Below are 14,787 nucleotides of genomic sequence, written 5' to 3' on the forward strand. Positions count from 1 at the left end.
ACAAAGTGAGGTACTTGCATATCTGAGAACCGGTTTGGTGGGGAACCTTCATTGCGGAAGGAGCGAGGGCTTCTTCCCCAGTCTCCTTTAGTCAGAGGATAATCCCATTCTCCTGCCCCTCTCCACAGCTCTGTCTCTGAGGGGCCCAGGGGTGGCTCTCTGGGGACAGTGCAGTGCAGGTGAGGTTAGCCGGCATAGGCGCCATCCAGGGCATGATGGTGACATGCAGAGGGCATGTTGGGCAGAGGCTGGGCACCATGGGGCTGAGCAAGATCCAACCCCAGCCCTGGTGCTGGTGCATGCAGGTCCCCAGTCATGAGATGCAGGTGGCTGGGCCTGAGCCCCTTGTTCACTGGTACCCCACAGAGGGTCCCCCTACACATCACTCTCCTGCCACCTGCAATAGCTTTGCAGAAGAGGGACAAAGAGTAGGGATACCAAAGAGGTGCTGGGGGCCTGGAGTGGGTGGGGGTTTATGCCAGTAGAGGGGCTGCCAATTAAAGTGAACAGTGGGGTATGGGAGGAGGGGAAACAGTGCATGTGAGTGCTGGATGCACAGTTGGTGCCTGAGCAATGGTGGTTGCTAGGTGCATTATTTTTCTCTCTGGGAGTTACAGTGACCAAGAAGGCAGCAAGCCTAGATAGAAGCGGGCCTGATAACCATCTGGGGAGGGGCCTGGGGTCTTTCCAGTGCTGTCCAGGCCCCAGAGGCCTAGGCCTGAGTTGTGCTGTGGGGACATCGAGGAGGGCCCTTGGGGGCAGGCAGAGGCAGCAGTTAGGGCTCCTGGACCAGTGAGGAGTAGATCTTCTTGAGAAAGGAGAGCTGGTAAAGCTCTGGGGTAGGGCCTGGAGAGACCTGGGGTCCCTGCAGTGCTCCCTCTCCTACCTGGATGGAGTGGGGGCACCACTGAGTGGACATCATCCTGCAAGGACAGTCCACTGGCATCAGCTGCAGCGGCCCCGGGAAGGCTGTGGCTCTGTGCTAGTGTCTCCATGTGTGTAACGGTGTCAGTGTGAGTGTGAGGCTTTCTGCATGTCTGGGGAAACTAAAGAGGCATGTTCGTGTGACGTGGGAGCATTGTCTGTGGGAGATTTCGGGGAGAACACAGAAACGTGTGCTGTCGAATGTGAGTGGGGGGCCAGAGAGAGGAGTGGACACCTGGCAGGAAGAGGGTGCTCCTGGGAGGGACGCTGAAAAGGGAAGAGAGGCCCAGATGCTGCTCTTGGAGGCGGTAAGGGAGAAACAGGCCCCATGCTGGGTGGGAGGGGTGATAAGCCAAAGAGTGGAAATGGAGACCATGGCCAAGCAGCCTGAGACCAGCTACTGCTGGGGGCCCATCTCCCAATGAGGGATGGGCAGAGGGACCCCATGGGGGTCCCCAAAGTTGCATATTTAACATAGTTTGCATATATGGTGCCCACCTGCTTAATGGCAGGGTCCTGTGCTTGTGCGTACCTGTGAGGGCACCTTGGGCCCGCCCCCAAGGGGGCGGGGACTTGGCGGGAGGGCTTCCCTGCTCCGTCCGAAGGGCGGGCCGAGAGACCTCACCTTGCATAGCTGGAAGCTGGTTCAAGACCCAGAGCCCCAGCGACCCGCTCCCACTCTCCGGGCAGTGCCCCCGCTGCGGGCGGGTTGGGCCTTGATGGGACGGGCAGGGCACGGGGGCGCCCAGAGGTCGCGGGGCAGCGCTGCTGCTGCCCCCTGTGCGGCCTGGCATCGCACGCTCCTGAGGTGGGGCCCGCAGCCCGCATCTCGCCTACCCAGGCAGCTCCATACCGCGCACGGCCTCTCTCCCCGCGAGGGGCGAGTTCAAGTAAGGGCAGAGTCCCCAGGCCTCCGGGGGCGGGTCCGAGCGCCAGGCCGAGGGGCTGGCCGAGTGCGTCCCGACGCTGCGAAGCCCCTCAGTCCATGTTGGTGCTGACCGAGCGGGAGATGCTGAGCGTCTGGGCGGAGACGGAGATGTCCTCGTGGTCCACGGGGCTGTGGTAGTCCGAGGTGATGTCGGGGTCTAGCAGCGGCGCTTGCACGGTGCCCAGGCTGGCAGAGGTGCCCGAGCGCAGGCACCTCGAGTAGAAGCCCAAAAGCAGGTCCAGCTTGTGCTCGATGGACTGCACCTGGGGGCGGGCGGGGCGCGGGTGGAGGCGGGTCTGGGCCGGGCCGGGAGGCGGCACTTGGGGCCCGGACGCGGGAGGTGGGGCTTGGGCGGAGCGCGGCTACGCGGAGGGCCGGGCTGGGCCGGGACCCGAGGCCGGACACGCCGTGGAGGAGGGGCTTGTCCGGGGAGGGGCGCGCCTGGAAGGGCGGAGCTCCGAGGGCGGGACGAAGGTGGGAACCTGGGGCTTATTCCTCCGAACAAAATTAAATTGGAAGAATCCGGGCGATCGAGAGACACGCAGGCGGGGTTAAATTAAGGAGGTGGGACTTGGGCGGGTTTAGCTGAGACTATAGCAAGCCGGGGCGGGGCTCGGCAGGAGGGTTGGGGGGGGTTCTCGTGGGCGGGCTTACTGGGAGGCGGGGCTTATCTGTGGGGCGGGGCTCTGCTGGGCCCCAGTCGCGAGAGTCCAGCCTGGGCCTCCCCGGCTGGTGCATGGTCAGGGTGGCGGCTCTGAGAAGCGCAGCCTCCCCTTGCGCGTGACCCCGCGACTTTCCAGAGCGTCTGGGTGGATGACTAGGTCGGCCACACCAATGAGACGCCCTCTGCGCACTCACCTGCTTCTCCACCTTGACCACGCGGCCCATCATACTAATTTCATCCGCCGCCTCCGTGTCCGAGGGCCCCTTGTCGCCCTTCTCCCGGGCCTTTCGGTCCCCGGGGCACCTGCCCACAATCTGGTCCACCCTGTGGGGAAAGGGAGCCGTCAGAGGGCCCAGACACACGCCACCCCTCCTTCCCACAAAATCTCAAGGTTGCCTGCTGAAAAGGGAGACACAGCCTGCATTGGTGGGAGGGAGGCTCCCCGAGGGAGGGGGCCTTGCCAAACGGAGGGACTGCCCACTGCTTGGAGAGTGTTCCACTGAGCTGAGCAAAGGCATCACGCAGAAGCACGACAAATAAAGCATCACCTAGTGGGGGGACAGGTGTGAAATGGACGGGGAAAAGAGGAAGAGACACAAGCGAGGCTGTGAGTTATAAGGCAGACCAGGCTGGAGCTGGCCCCACCTTATTTTTCTGCTCTTCTTTATAGCAAAATTCCTGAAAGTGTTGTCTCTTCCCTCTATCTCCAATCTCTCTCCTTCCGTTCTAAAGCCTACTCCAGTCAGGCTTTCACTTCCACCACTTCATCAAATCTACTGTTATCAAAACCCCAAATGACCTCCATGTTGCCAGATTCAATGATCATCTCCCAGTCCTCATTATACTTGCCCTATTAGCAACGCTGGGCACATCTGAGCACCCCTTCTTCCAGTGCTTTCTTCATTTGGATTCCCAAACACCACTCTCTCCCAGTTCTCCTACCTCACTGAGTCTCCTTCACTGGCTCCTTTACAACCTCTAAATATTGCAGGATCCAAGGTTCGCTCCTGGAACCTCTTCTATGCATTTACCCTCATTCGCCGTGATGTCTTCAGTTCCAGATGTTCATTCCACTATACACTGTCGACACCAAATCTATATCTCCAGCACCATACCTCTCCTCTGAACCCCACACCACACCCTTCTAACTGCCAGATCATCACTCCATTTAGATGTCTGATAGGCATCACAAACCCAACATGTCCCAATTTTACCAATCAAAACTTGCTCCCCTCATTGCCTTCCCCATGTCAACAGACAGCAACTTTTCCCTCTTGCTTAAACCAAAAACCCTGGCTTCATCTTGGACACCTTTTCTCCCCCTCTTATACCCCATCAGAAAACCCTGTCAGCTCTATCTTCAAAATAGAAGCTGAACAGAGTTCCTGCCCTCATGGGGCCTTCCTTCTAGTGGAAGGAGAACAGATGGAATATGTCAGACATATTCTAAATCTAACCATGTCTACCCTTGGTCCAAGTTCCCATCATCACTTGCCTGGATGTCTGAAGTAGCATCCTCAGTGGTCACCCTGCTTCCATCCTAGCTCCCTTATAAGCCATTGGCAACACACCACCTAGGGTGGTCCTTTTAAAATATAGCTCAGATCTCATCAGTCCTTGCTCAAAGCCCGCCAATGCTTGCATCTCACTTTAGATGAACACCAACATCTTCACAGTGGCCTACAGGGCTTTATACAGTCTAAGTGCCATTAGCCTTCTAACCTCGTCTGCTACCTCTCTCTCCTCAGGCACAGTCGGCTCCTTGCTGGCCCTAGAACAGTGATGGCGAACCTTTTGAGCTCGGCGTGTCAGCATTTTGAAAAACTCTAACTTAACTCTGGTTCCGTGTCACATATAGAAATTTTTTGATATTTGCAACCATAGTAAAACAAAGACTTATATTTTTGATATTTATTTTATATATTTAAATGCCGTTTCACAAAGAAAAATCAACCAAAAAAAATGAGTTTGCATGTCACCTCTGACACGCGTGTCATAGGTTCGCCATCACTGCCCTAGAACAACACTCCAGCCACATGCTCATCTCAAAGCCTTTGCACTTGCTGTTCCCTCTGGAAAACATTTAAACAGCCACAGGGCTGCTTGCCTCGCCTTCAATTTTTTTTTTCTCAACTATCACCTTCTCTCCTGTTTAAAATAGCAAACCCCAATACTCCAGCCCTTTTTTTTTTTCTTAGCATGTATTATTGTCTGACATATTCCATCTGTTCTCCTTCCACTAGAAGGAAGGCCCCATGAGGGCAGAAACTCTGTTTTGCTTTCTACCATATCCCCACTGCCTGGCAAGTAACAAATACCCAATGACTATTTCTTGAGAGAACAAATGAATGAACAGGCAGTGAGAATTCCGGCCACGGAAGGGCAAAGTGTAGGTGATTTGGGGTCTTGGTATGAGAGTTTTTCCTATATGCTGGGTGAGAGAAGTGACAGGGAATTCCAGAGGTAAGAGGTGAGCAGTATGGAGGACAATCTCCTTGGGAGGTGGGAGGTTATTATTTTAATCCCATAATTTTATGTCCAGGAAGCAATCATCTAAAGACGTCTCCTGAATTGTGCAGGCCAATAGGGTTCTCACAGAGGACCTGCGCTGGCTCGTTCTTCAGGTTCAAGACAGGCGAGGGGTCTGGCCTCAGCCGCGAGAAACTCCAGCCTCCCTAGCGGCCCCTAGGGGGCACCCGGGCTTCGTTCTGGCTTTGGACTTGGGACCTCGCGCGGAATCTGGGGCCAGGGCCTCCCTGCCGGCTCCTGGGTAGGGAGCAGGCGCACCCACCGGGTCTGCAGGCTCTTGATCCGACCCAGCATGTCCAGGTGCCCTGCCGAGTACTGCTCTATGACGTCCTTCACGTCGTACGGTCGCAGCGTCTCCTTGAATTTCCTTTTGGCCACCAGGAACTTGAGGATCCTGTGGAGGGAGGGGGAGGGGGGGCGCGGAAGAGTGTCTCAGAGGGAATTCTTTTCCAGCCCCGTCACCGTCCCTTTGCTGCCTCCTTGTCCAGTACCAAGGCTCCTCCTGCGTGGACCCCCGCAAACAGCCTCTGCTGCGTCTCCCAGCCTCCCTCCCTACCCACCATGCCCCGGGACCCAGAGTTTGGTATTCTTTAATGTGCCTATATGTGCAGTCGCATTTGCCTGGGAGGGCAGGGACTGGACCGGGTTGCTCCCTGCTAGGTGTGACACTTTTACTAATGACAGCTTGGACAAAGACATTTAAAAAGAAATTATATATATATATATATATATATATATGGATTTCAGAGAGGAAGGGAGAGACAGAGAGAGATAGAAACATCAATGATGAGAGATAGAAACATCAATGATGAGAGAGAATCATTGATCCGCCTGCCTCCTGCACGCCCCCTACTGGGGATCGAGCTCACAACTTTGACATGTGCCCCTATCTGGAGTCAAACCGGCTAGGGCTGGGCAAAGACATTTTTTGCATTTCCTCAGCAAATGCTTGTTAGCACGGCTGTGCTGGACCTGGGCACCCAAAAGGGCGTCAGATCCAATTGCTGGCCTCAGGAGCCCTGGTCTGAGGGGGGCGTCAGAGGACATAAACAATTATGGGCTGACAGGGGCCATGTCAAGGAATAGAGAAAGAAGGCTGGGGGCCATGACAAGGGAGGCATTGGCTGGTGCAGTCAGGGGACAAGTCTTGGGAGGGGGACGGAAGGAGGCTTTCTAGACAAAGGCAGGCAGGACCCTGTGTGAGTGAGTCGGGTCAAAGTAGCCGAAACAAGTTGGGAAGGAAAGGGAGGTGGGGTGGGCGTATGAGAAGACGAGAAGGGATTGGTAGAGGCTGAGGAGGGTACTCTGCAGAGCCCTGAATCCCTGGCAGAGACTGGGCAATGGGAAGTTGGGTGGTGGGGAAGGATCTGTTCTGCCAGCCTTGGAGGGAACCGGGAACCTGGGGCTTATTCCCCCAAAAGAAATTTAGGCAGGAAGACCTGCTCCCAGGGATGGGCCTGAGCCGGAAGCGGGCAGTGAGGTGAGATGCGGGACAGCAGTGAGCAATTCAGGACTGAAAGACCCCTAAGTCTGAGCTGATTTCACTAAGTTGACTCCCGTGGTTGTGGCAACAGGGTGGATGGTGGTGCCACTGGCTGAAAAGGAGACCAGGAAGAGGACCAGGTTTGGGGCGTGCTGGGGGTAAGGAGTCTGTGGGGTGGCCAAGGAGTGTTGACCTGGGCCAGGTGGCAGCTCAGGCGTTGTTTCCTGGAAGCTAGTCACTTGGAGGGGAGAGATGGGATGTGCAAAAAGAGGGTGAGAAGAGAACTCAGGTTCTCGGGGGGTGGGGAGGAATCCAGCTGACTCTGGATTTTAAAGGAACACAAAGGGAAGAGGCTTGTGGGCAGGTGCATCAGCCAGGGAAGAGGCAGTGAGTCTGGAAGGCCTGGGGGTGAAGGCACCTGTGGAACTCTGGCTGGAGACAGAGGCCACACCAAGGAGCTGGGAGCCAGATCCATGCTGGGCCGGGACTAAAGAGCTCAGGAGACTCTGGTCACCCCTTAAGTGTGGAGGCAAGGAGACGGCCAGTAGAGTCAGTAGGGCAGGGGTTTTCAAACTTTTTGACCAAGACCTACCATAAGAAATATATTTTACTTCAGAAACCAGTCCACACATACACACGGGCACATAACTGAAAACACAAGTTTCACACCCATCATTTACCCTCACTACTGGGACGCACACTGATATTTTCCTTTCTTTTTTAAAATTTTTTATGCGGACCATGGCCCACTAAATTGATTTCACTAAGTTGACTTCCAACTGCTGTGACCTGTGGTTTGAAAACCATTGCTCGGCCCTGGGGGAACAGACAGGGTAAAGTCAAGACACAAGGAGAGAGAGACAGTCTGAAACACAGATGGAGGGAAAGAGCGAATAAGACAGACACAGGGAGGGGCAGGCAGATGCTGATGCATGCCAGGGAGAGAGAAATAAAGGGAAAAGAGCCGGACGTAAAACGAGCAAGCAGCTGGGGAGAGAAGCGAAGAGGATGCTGTGGGTGTGAGGGGAACGACCATGACGGGCAGCTGGGCCAGCCGCCCCACCCAGTCAGCCCTCCCATCATAAGGGTATGCGGAAACCCTGCTGGGAGCCATATGCCACCTCCGCACCCACCCACACAAGGGTGCCAGGCGGGCAGCAGCTGGTGTGCCCGGGATCGAGGCCAGGCCTGGCCATGAGGGCAGACCCCAGATGGGGAGCAGCAATGGGTGGCAGATGAATGGGGGGAGGACCCACTGAGGCCTAAGTCTCACCTGACAGAGCGGATGACCGTCTTCACCGCAGGCATGACGTCCTCCACCGTGAGCTCGCACTGGTAGCTCTTCTCCTCTGCCACTTCCTCGGAGGGGCCCTCTGGAAAGTCAGGGACCCAGGTGGTGGCAGCAGAAGGGGCCACTCCCACCTCTACCACCACATGCCCAATTATACTTAGAAGTATTGAGAGGGAGACCAAGGCCCAGAAAGGGCCCAGAACCTTCCTGGGAGCACAGGGCAGACCAGATTCCAGCCTCCCTCGATGCCCTACCCAGAGTGGAAATCCCCAGTTCATTGCACAGCATCTCCCTGTGGCCAGACAGGGTGAACATTTATCTGGTGGCCAGGCGGAAGCACATCTGGTCTGGCCTGGGGGGAACGGCACAGAGCTCTGGAGGAAGCCCCACTAGTTCTACTACCCAGGACGGGGAGTCCCCAAGAAAAGGGGCTTGTGGCCTCTGCACACCATCAGGCACACAGTCTCATCCTTCAGCCAAGACGGAACCAAGAGGGAAGGAAGTCAAGGGGCTGGCTCCCCTGCCCAGCTCTGCCACTGGACAAGGCCCCTAAATCAAGTCATTCCTTTCTGGATGAGAGAAATGGCTTTTCCCAGGCTGGTGCCCTGACTGAACAGAGAGGTGATGCTGTCCTGGGCCCTCAGGGCACAAGGTGGTGGGAGGCCAGGTATGTCCTTGGGCATGGAAAGGAGGCCCCAGGCACCAGCCTTGCCCAGCCTCTCATGGTTCGTGTGGGTCTATAACTCCAGGAAAGGCCTCTCCGAGTTGTCAGCCAGCCACGCATAGGGACTGACCCAGCACAGACAGGGGCAGCATAGCTGAGTCCTCTCCCTCCAAGGTCAAAGGGGCTTCCTGTCCCCATCCTCCGTCCTTGTTCACCCGCCCCCTCCTTTTCGCACCCAGGGGCCTGAAGCATGTCAAAGCTAGGAGAACTCTTCCGGGGAACTCGGTCCAACCCTCTCGTTTTCCAGAAGAGGACATTGGGTCACAGAAAGGGGCAGTATCTTGCCTAAGTCACAGTGTAAGTCAGGAGCAGAGCTAGAACTCAGAAAAGTGACCTTTCTGGTTAAAATTGCACTGCAGTTCGCTTTCGATGAGCACTTACTATATTTCCAGCATCCTTCTGTTCACCTCCCACGGACAATCTCCTTTAATCCTCACAATAACCTTAGGGAGTAGATACTATTATCAGCCCCACTTTAGAGATGACAAGAATGAGTCCCAGAGAGTCATCCGAAGACTTTACTCAAGACAAATGGCAAAGCCAGGATTCAAACTCAGGGAGCCTGTCTCCAAAGCCTGTGCCTTTAACCACTACCAGATGCCACCTCCGCATTCTCCTCTGATTCTCAGTCTGGAGCCCTGCGAAGCAGGTATCGTGACGCCCATTTTACAGACCAGAAGGTGCCCAAAGATAGTCAATCAGGTGCAGAGCCAGGACTGGAACCAAGTCTTTCCACCCCCAGCTCAGACTCTGTCCCCACGCTGCCACCCTCAGCAGGTCCGGGGCCCCAGGCCCCCAGCGCTCACCCTCAGCAGAAGAGCGGGGTTTGAGTCTCAGAGAGGCCCGGAAGCGGGTGCGGTCATTGAAGCTCCAGCTCTTCTGGACCTTGGTGGGGCTGGTGGCCTCATCCACCTGCTCGCTGCTTGGGGAGGTGGCCATTGACGGTGGTGCCAGGTGCTGCTTGGAGGGGCCTGTCCGCCGCTGGGAGCTGCCTATGCGGATGCGGTCTTTGATGCCCATTCGGCTACTGGCAGGGCAAGTTGAGTGGGGGAGAGAGCCAAGTTAGCTGGAGCTGGGGTGGGCATGAGTAGAGACAGAGCTGACTTAGGACTCGGGGGTGGCTGTTGGGTATGGTTCTCCACCAAGTGGAGACGTCCTGGGATGGGACAGGGTGTGGTGAGGGGGGCCCTGACTCCTACTAGAAGCTAATCCAGGGTCAGTCTTAGCAGATCCTCCCCCTCCCTCACCTCCCACCCCTCAGTGCCCAGACAGATAAGGGGTGCACAGGAGACAGATGTCAGAGTGGAGGGAGTGATAGAACCCAAGAAGGAAGTCAAAGACGGACAGGAGGACAGGGGAGCTGGCCTGGCCCAGATGGGTAGGTGGGTGGAGGTGGTGACCAGCCTGGGCAGACAGGCTGTTAAAGGATGGAGAAGCTCGCCTGGCCGTGCTCACCAAGGTGAACCTCCAGCCCCTCACTGTACCCAGGGGCAGGCTATGTGGAGTTGAGGGTGTGTGTGTGTGTGTGTTGGCATGCACGCATGTGACAGTAGGTACACATGTATCCGTGTGTGTACATATGTTGGGGTGTGTGTACATGTGTCAGTTTATATTTCCTTCCTCCTTTCCCCACTCCTGGAACTATCTGATCCCATACTGGTCAAGGCAGGGCATTGGGACCAGTCCAGCCGCACAGGCAGTGCGCTGCAAAATTCCCGAGGTCTCCACCACACAGACTTCAGTGTAAGTGGTGCTGGAGGCCTGCAGTGGACTGGCTGCTGAGCGGCCTTGGCCCTGTTTAGCTGCTGGGCCCACATGTATGCCCAGGACACATAGGGTGTCTGCCCTCCCGGGGAAGGTCTGTAGCCTGTTCTTCTGAGGTCTCCCCTGCTCGAACTCTGCCCACCTGGGCTGATAACCTGCCCATGTATGTGATCATGGATCCCCCCTCCACAGCTCTACTTGCCTGTTCACTAAGCCCCCAGAGACTAGCACCTACACACGTCTGTGCTCATGTGAGCACACACACGCATGTCTGCATGTGCTCAAACTTCCCTTCCCACATCTCAGTTCCCCACCACACCCCCAAGCCATGGAGGAAGGCAGGTTGGGGGGCTCAGGTTCCTCAGAACAGGTCCTGGATAACCATTACCTGGTAGAGTAACTCTGTGTCCAAGAGGTTCAAGGACCATGTCATCGCTGTTGGAGCAGGACCTATGCAAACGTCCCCCATCTCATGCCCTGTGGCTGCCTCCCTGCTGTGGCTTGCCACTTGGAGGGCCCCTAGCAGATAGATTTGGGGGCCTTTCTGCCCCAAATGTCTAGGGCCCTGGCTCAGAGAGCATCAGCCAGTCTCAGAGGAGCCTGAGGTGGGGCAGGAGCTGGGGGAAAAGACTGTGTCACCTACTTTCCAATCAAGGGGATGGCAGAGGATAGATTCTGGTTTCAGGGTTGGGTGGAAGCCAGGGTCCCCCATGCCCAGGGCATGGGGTCCAGGGTACAGAGTCAAGGTGCTGCGGTAAGGGAGATCTTGAAACCAGAGACAACTTCGGAAAGGCAGCCAGGATACAGAGCCATCCTTAAAGGTAGGGCCTCTGCCCAGAGGGGAGAGGTGATAGGTCAAGGGTTTGGGCCCTGAAATCAGAAGGGAAGGACAGGGGTGGCCCCCGCAATCTAGCATGCTGTTTTCTGGCCCAGTATCCCCTCAACACATCCCAAAAATTCCAACCAAAGTTTGAGGTTGGCTCTCCCAAACTTTCCTCTGCAGAGCCATTCCTTCGAGCTCTCCTCATGCTGGCAAGCACCCCCACACCCGCCCGGCCCGTGCAACCCCTCCTCCTGTCCTCCACTCCTCCAGGCGGGAGAGGAAGAGAGGGAGCTGGAGAAGACCCTGACACTCAGCCAAGGGCCTGGAACTCCAGATCTCTGCACCCAACACATCACTCCAGTGGTATTCTGGGGGAACGGGGCGACCTCCCTGTCATGACAAGTGTGCAAGCAAGACAGCTTGCACTCAGCCGGACTCATCCAGGGAAGGTCTGGGGGCTTGTACTAGAGGCCTTGGAAGGTCCCTTTCCAGCTCTGATTCTGTGACGGTTGGCGGGTTGTGGGTTCTGTAACTTTCCAGCCAGCCAGAGGCCATGGGCTCTGCTTTGATGGAAGAAGGCTGTTTCCCCAGGGGGCGGGGCTAGATTCCAGCTCCTTGGACAGGGCCCAGAAAATGGCTCCTGTGAGCCTCTCTGGAGCCTAAAAGCTCAAAGAAAATGGAAAGAAACCTGGCACACGGTGGACATGGAAAGGGCGCCTTCCTTTCCCAGGCTCCTTCGAACACGCAAGGTCCTGTCTCACTGCCTCAGCCCTCCGGCTCTCAGCCACTTCGTGTGGTGGGTCCGTATTTTCCATCCCTGTTTTACAGATGCAGAGGCAGGTGAAATGACTTGCCCAAGGTGGCAGAGCTCCTGTGCATGGAGCAAGGACTGGAACCCTGTCTTCTCTGGCTGTACACGCTGTGTTCCTTCTCTGGGACAAGCAATCACCCACACTGGGGAAACTGCTCGCTAGGGGACACTTGGCAATGTCTGAGACATTTCTGGTTGTCACACTGGGGTGTGCTCCTGGCACCACTGAGTAGAGGACAGGGGTGCTGCTAAATATCCAACAGTGCATGTGGCAGCTCCTGATAACAAAGAAGTATTGGACCCAAAATGCCAATGTTGCCAAAATCAAGAAACTCTGATGATCTAAGTGATCTGTTGGTGCCTGGGAGATGGACGGGGTGGGCTTGACTAGGGCTGTCCTATTTGGGGAGGGTGGGGGACAAGCTCTGAGCACAGGCTGCCCTCTGACTGACCTAGGCCCAACCCCTGTATTTACTTCCACAAGGGATTTCTTTAAGGGCTCACCATTTGCCTGCCCAAGGCCAAGGTCATGGGGAAAGAGAGGCAGCCTGCTCTTTCTGGTGCTGCAAACAGCACCTCTTTTCAGGACTGTGGAAACAGCCTCACCACTGGCCCATCTGCCTGGCCTTGCCCTTCCTGACTCTCATGCCCACACGGCCAAAGTCATCTTGAAAAGGGGCAGACCTGGAGACTCTCAGCTTAACCCTTCAGTGTGTACCCACTTCCTACAGCCATGGTTTCCAAACTCCTTTTTAAAATAAGTAAAGTCTTGACTGCTCAACAAGCCAAAGCAAATGAGACCAACATCCATACAGCACTTCCTACGAGTCAGGAAGCAGATCCTACTATCACCCACATTTTACACCTGAGGAAACTGAGGCACAGGGGGCTTATGTCCAAGGTCCCCGAGTGAGTGAGTGGCAGCCAGGTTTAGACCCAGAACCCATGTTTCTAAGAAACACTGCCTCTAGCCCTGGCACTCACCTCCTACTCATGGGCCCCCAGCCCACAAAGCTCCAGAGGCACTCTTGGGAAACCCGGGACTCCATGAGCCCAAGCTGCCAGGCAGTGCCAAGAGGACGAGGCCCACACTGGGCTTTTGGATTCTTCGTGACCCCGCTCTGCCCCCAACCTCAGTTCCTGACCTCCTGCTCTCAGATCTGGCCTCGCTGGGCTGCCTGGTCCTTTGCCATGGCTGTGCTCTCTCTCACTTCCTCACCTCCTTGGCCTATGATGCCCTCCCTCACACCCACTGTGTTTTAGACCTCCTGGGGGTGAAGTGCCTGACCCAAGCCCCCTGCTTCCTCCTCTGCTACACTTATCACACCAAATAGCGATTACTCTGCAACTCTCCAGGCACCATGTTTTCTTCATCACAGTGTCCCTAGTGCAGGCCTGGCATGGGGCAGCTACCAAGGAATGTGGTGATGATGTGGCTAAAAGAGCTGGGCTCTGGAGTTAGCAAGGGAGGTACCAATCCCACTCCTTCAGGCATCTGCTAGGTCCCTAGGTGGGCAGTGGGGAAGCTAAACCCAAGGCCCAGCAAAAGTCAGAGTGGGAGGGACCCTCATAGAGCCTCTAGTTCAATCTGCCCATTTCACAGATGGGAAACCGAGGTCCAGAGAAGAAAAGCAATTTGGCCAAGATCACACAAGGGGTCAGCAGCAGAGCCAGAACTCATCCCAAGCCTCCTGTAAGTGTCCGTCCTGGCAGACTGGGCACCAGGCCCATGCCCCAGACTTGGCAGAGGCATCCCCAGGAAGGCGAGGGGCTCATCGGGGCCCCAAGACAGATGGCAGGCGGCAGGCACATGCACCTTGTTCTTGGCCCATCCTGTCCCCCTCTTCAGCCCCCAAACTGGGTGGGGCAAGGAGGAGTAGGGACAGGAGGAGCAGGTAAGGGGTACCTCGGTCTCCAGCTGGCGTGGATCCGAAAGAAACTCCGTTTATTACTAAACATCTGGCTGGAAAGTTGAGAACAAGACACAAACAGAGGTTAGTGGGACGGAGACAGGTGGGCAGAGCATGGGGAGCTGCCAGGATGGGGCCAGCCTCCTGTTGCTGGTGGGAGAAGGCCCCCACCCAGACGTCCTTTGGCCCACATTCCCAGACGTTCTCAAGCTTTGCATGAGGATCTCCTGGGGAGCAGGTTAAATATGCAGAATCGGTGTCTGTTCTCCAGAGGTTCTCCTCCTGGGGACCTGGGCAGAGATCCAGCTGTCTGCATTTTCAACAGATACCCCACCGGATGCTGATGCAAGAGGTCAGCGGACCGGGCTTTGAGAAACACTGCTTTAGCACCTCATCACACAACCCCAAAGAGAGGAGGCTCTGGTCCTAACAATGGATGCCCCAGGAAGTCCCGCGCCTGTAGTCCTGGGAGTGTGCTTGACCTAGTGCTGTGGTCGCCAAACTCATTAGTCAACAGAGCCAAATATCAACAGTACAAAGATTGAAATTTCTTTTGAGAGCCAAATTTTTTAAACTTAAACTATATAGGTAGGTACATTGTTATTAACTTAATTAGGGTACTCCTAAGGCTTAGGAAGAGCCACACTCAAGGGGCCAAAGAGCCGCATGTGGCTCGCAAGCCGCGGTTTGCCGACCACGGGCCTAGTCCATCCACAAGCACCACGGAGGGTGTGAGCATTCAGGTGTGTGTATGCGTGTGTGTGGTCCCATCTGCAGCATCCCCCTTCCCCCCATGGGTCCCAGACAGCCAAGATTAAGGATATGGCCATTTAGCCTGAGGCTGGTGCCTGACTGCCTAGAAGTCACAGCTCAGCTCAGTGGGTCGCTTAGTTGAAGGAACACCCCACCACCAGCACCACGAGTCCCAGCCAAGCA

The 14,787-nt window shown here is 56.0% G+C and overlaps 1 protein-coding gene across 1 annotated transcript in view; it reads right to left on the reverse strand.

The window, feature by feature from the left end:
* KCNQ4 (potassium voltage-gated channel subfamily Q member 4) overlaps positions 1 to 14,787 on the reverse strand; it is a 57,840-nt gene continuing 43,053 nt past the window's right edge. The window contains exons 10-14 of the mRNA XM_036352207.1: positions 9,350 to 9,570; positions 7,802 to 7,901; positions 5,308 to 5,439; positions 2,711 to 2,840; positions 1 to 2,115 (exon numbers count right to left, since the gene is read on the reverse strand). Of these exons, the coding sequence (XP_036208100.1) occupies positions 1,903 to 2,115; positions 2,711 to 2,840; positions 5,308 to 5,439; positions 7,802 to 7,901; positions 9,350 to 9,570 (796 nt within the window). The 3' untranslated portion in view covers positions 1 to 1,902. The remainder of the gene's footprint in view (positions 2,116 to 2,710; positions 2,841 to 5,307; positions 5,440 to 7,801; positions 7,902 to 9,349; positions 9,571 to 14,787) is intronic.

Source organism: Myotis myotis, unplaced genomic scaffold (genome assembly GCF_014108235.1).
Source record: "Myotis myotis isolate mMyoMyo1 unplaced genomic scaffold, mMyoMyo1.p scaffold_m19_p_2, whole genome shotgun sequence".
In the NCBI taxonomy this organism is placed as follows: Eukaryota; Metazoa; Chordata; class Mammalia; order Chiroptera; family Vespertilionidae; genus Myotis; species Myotis myotis.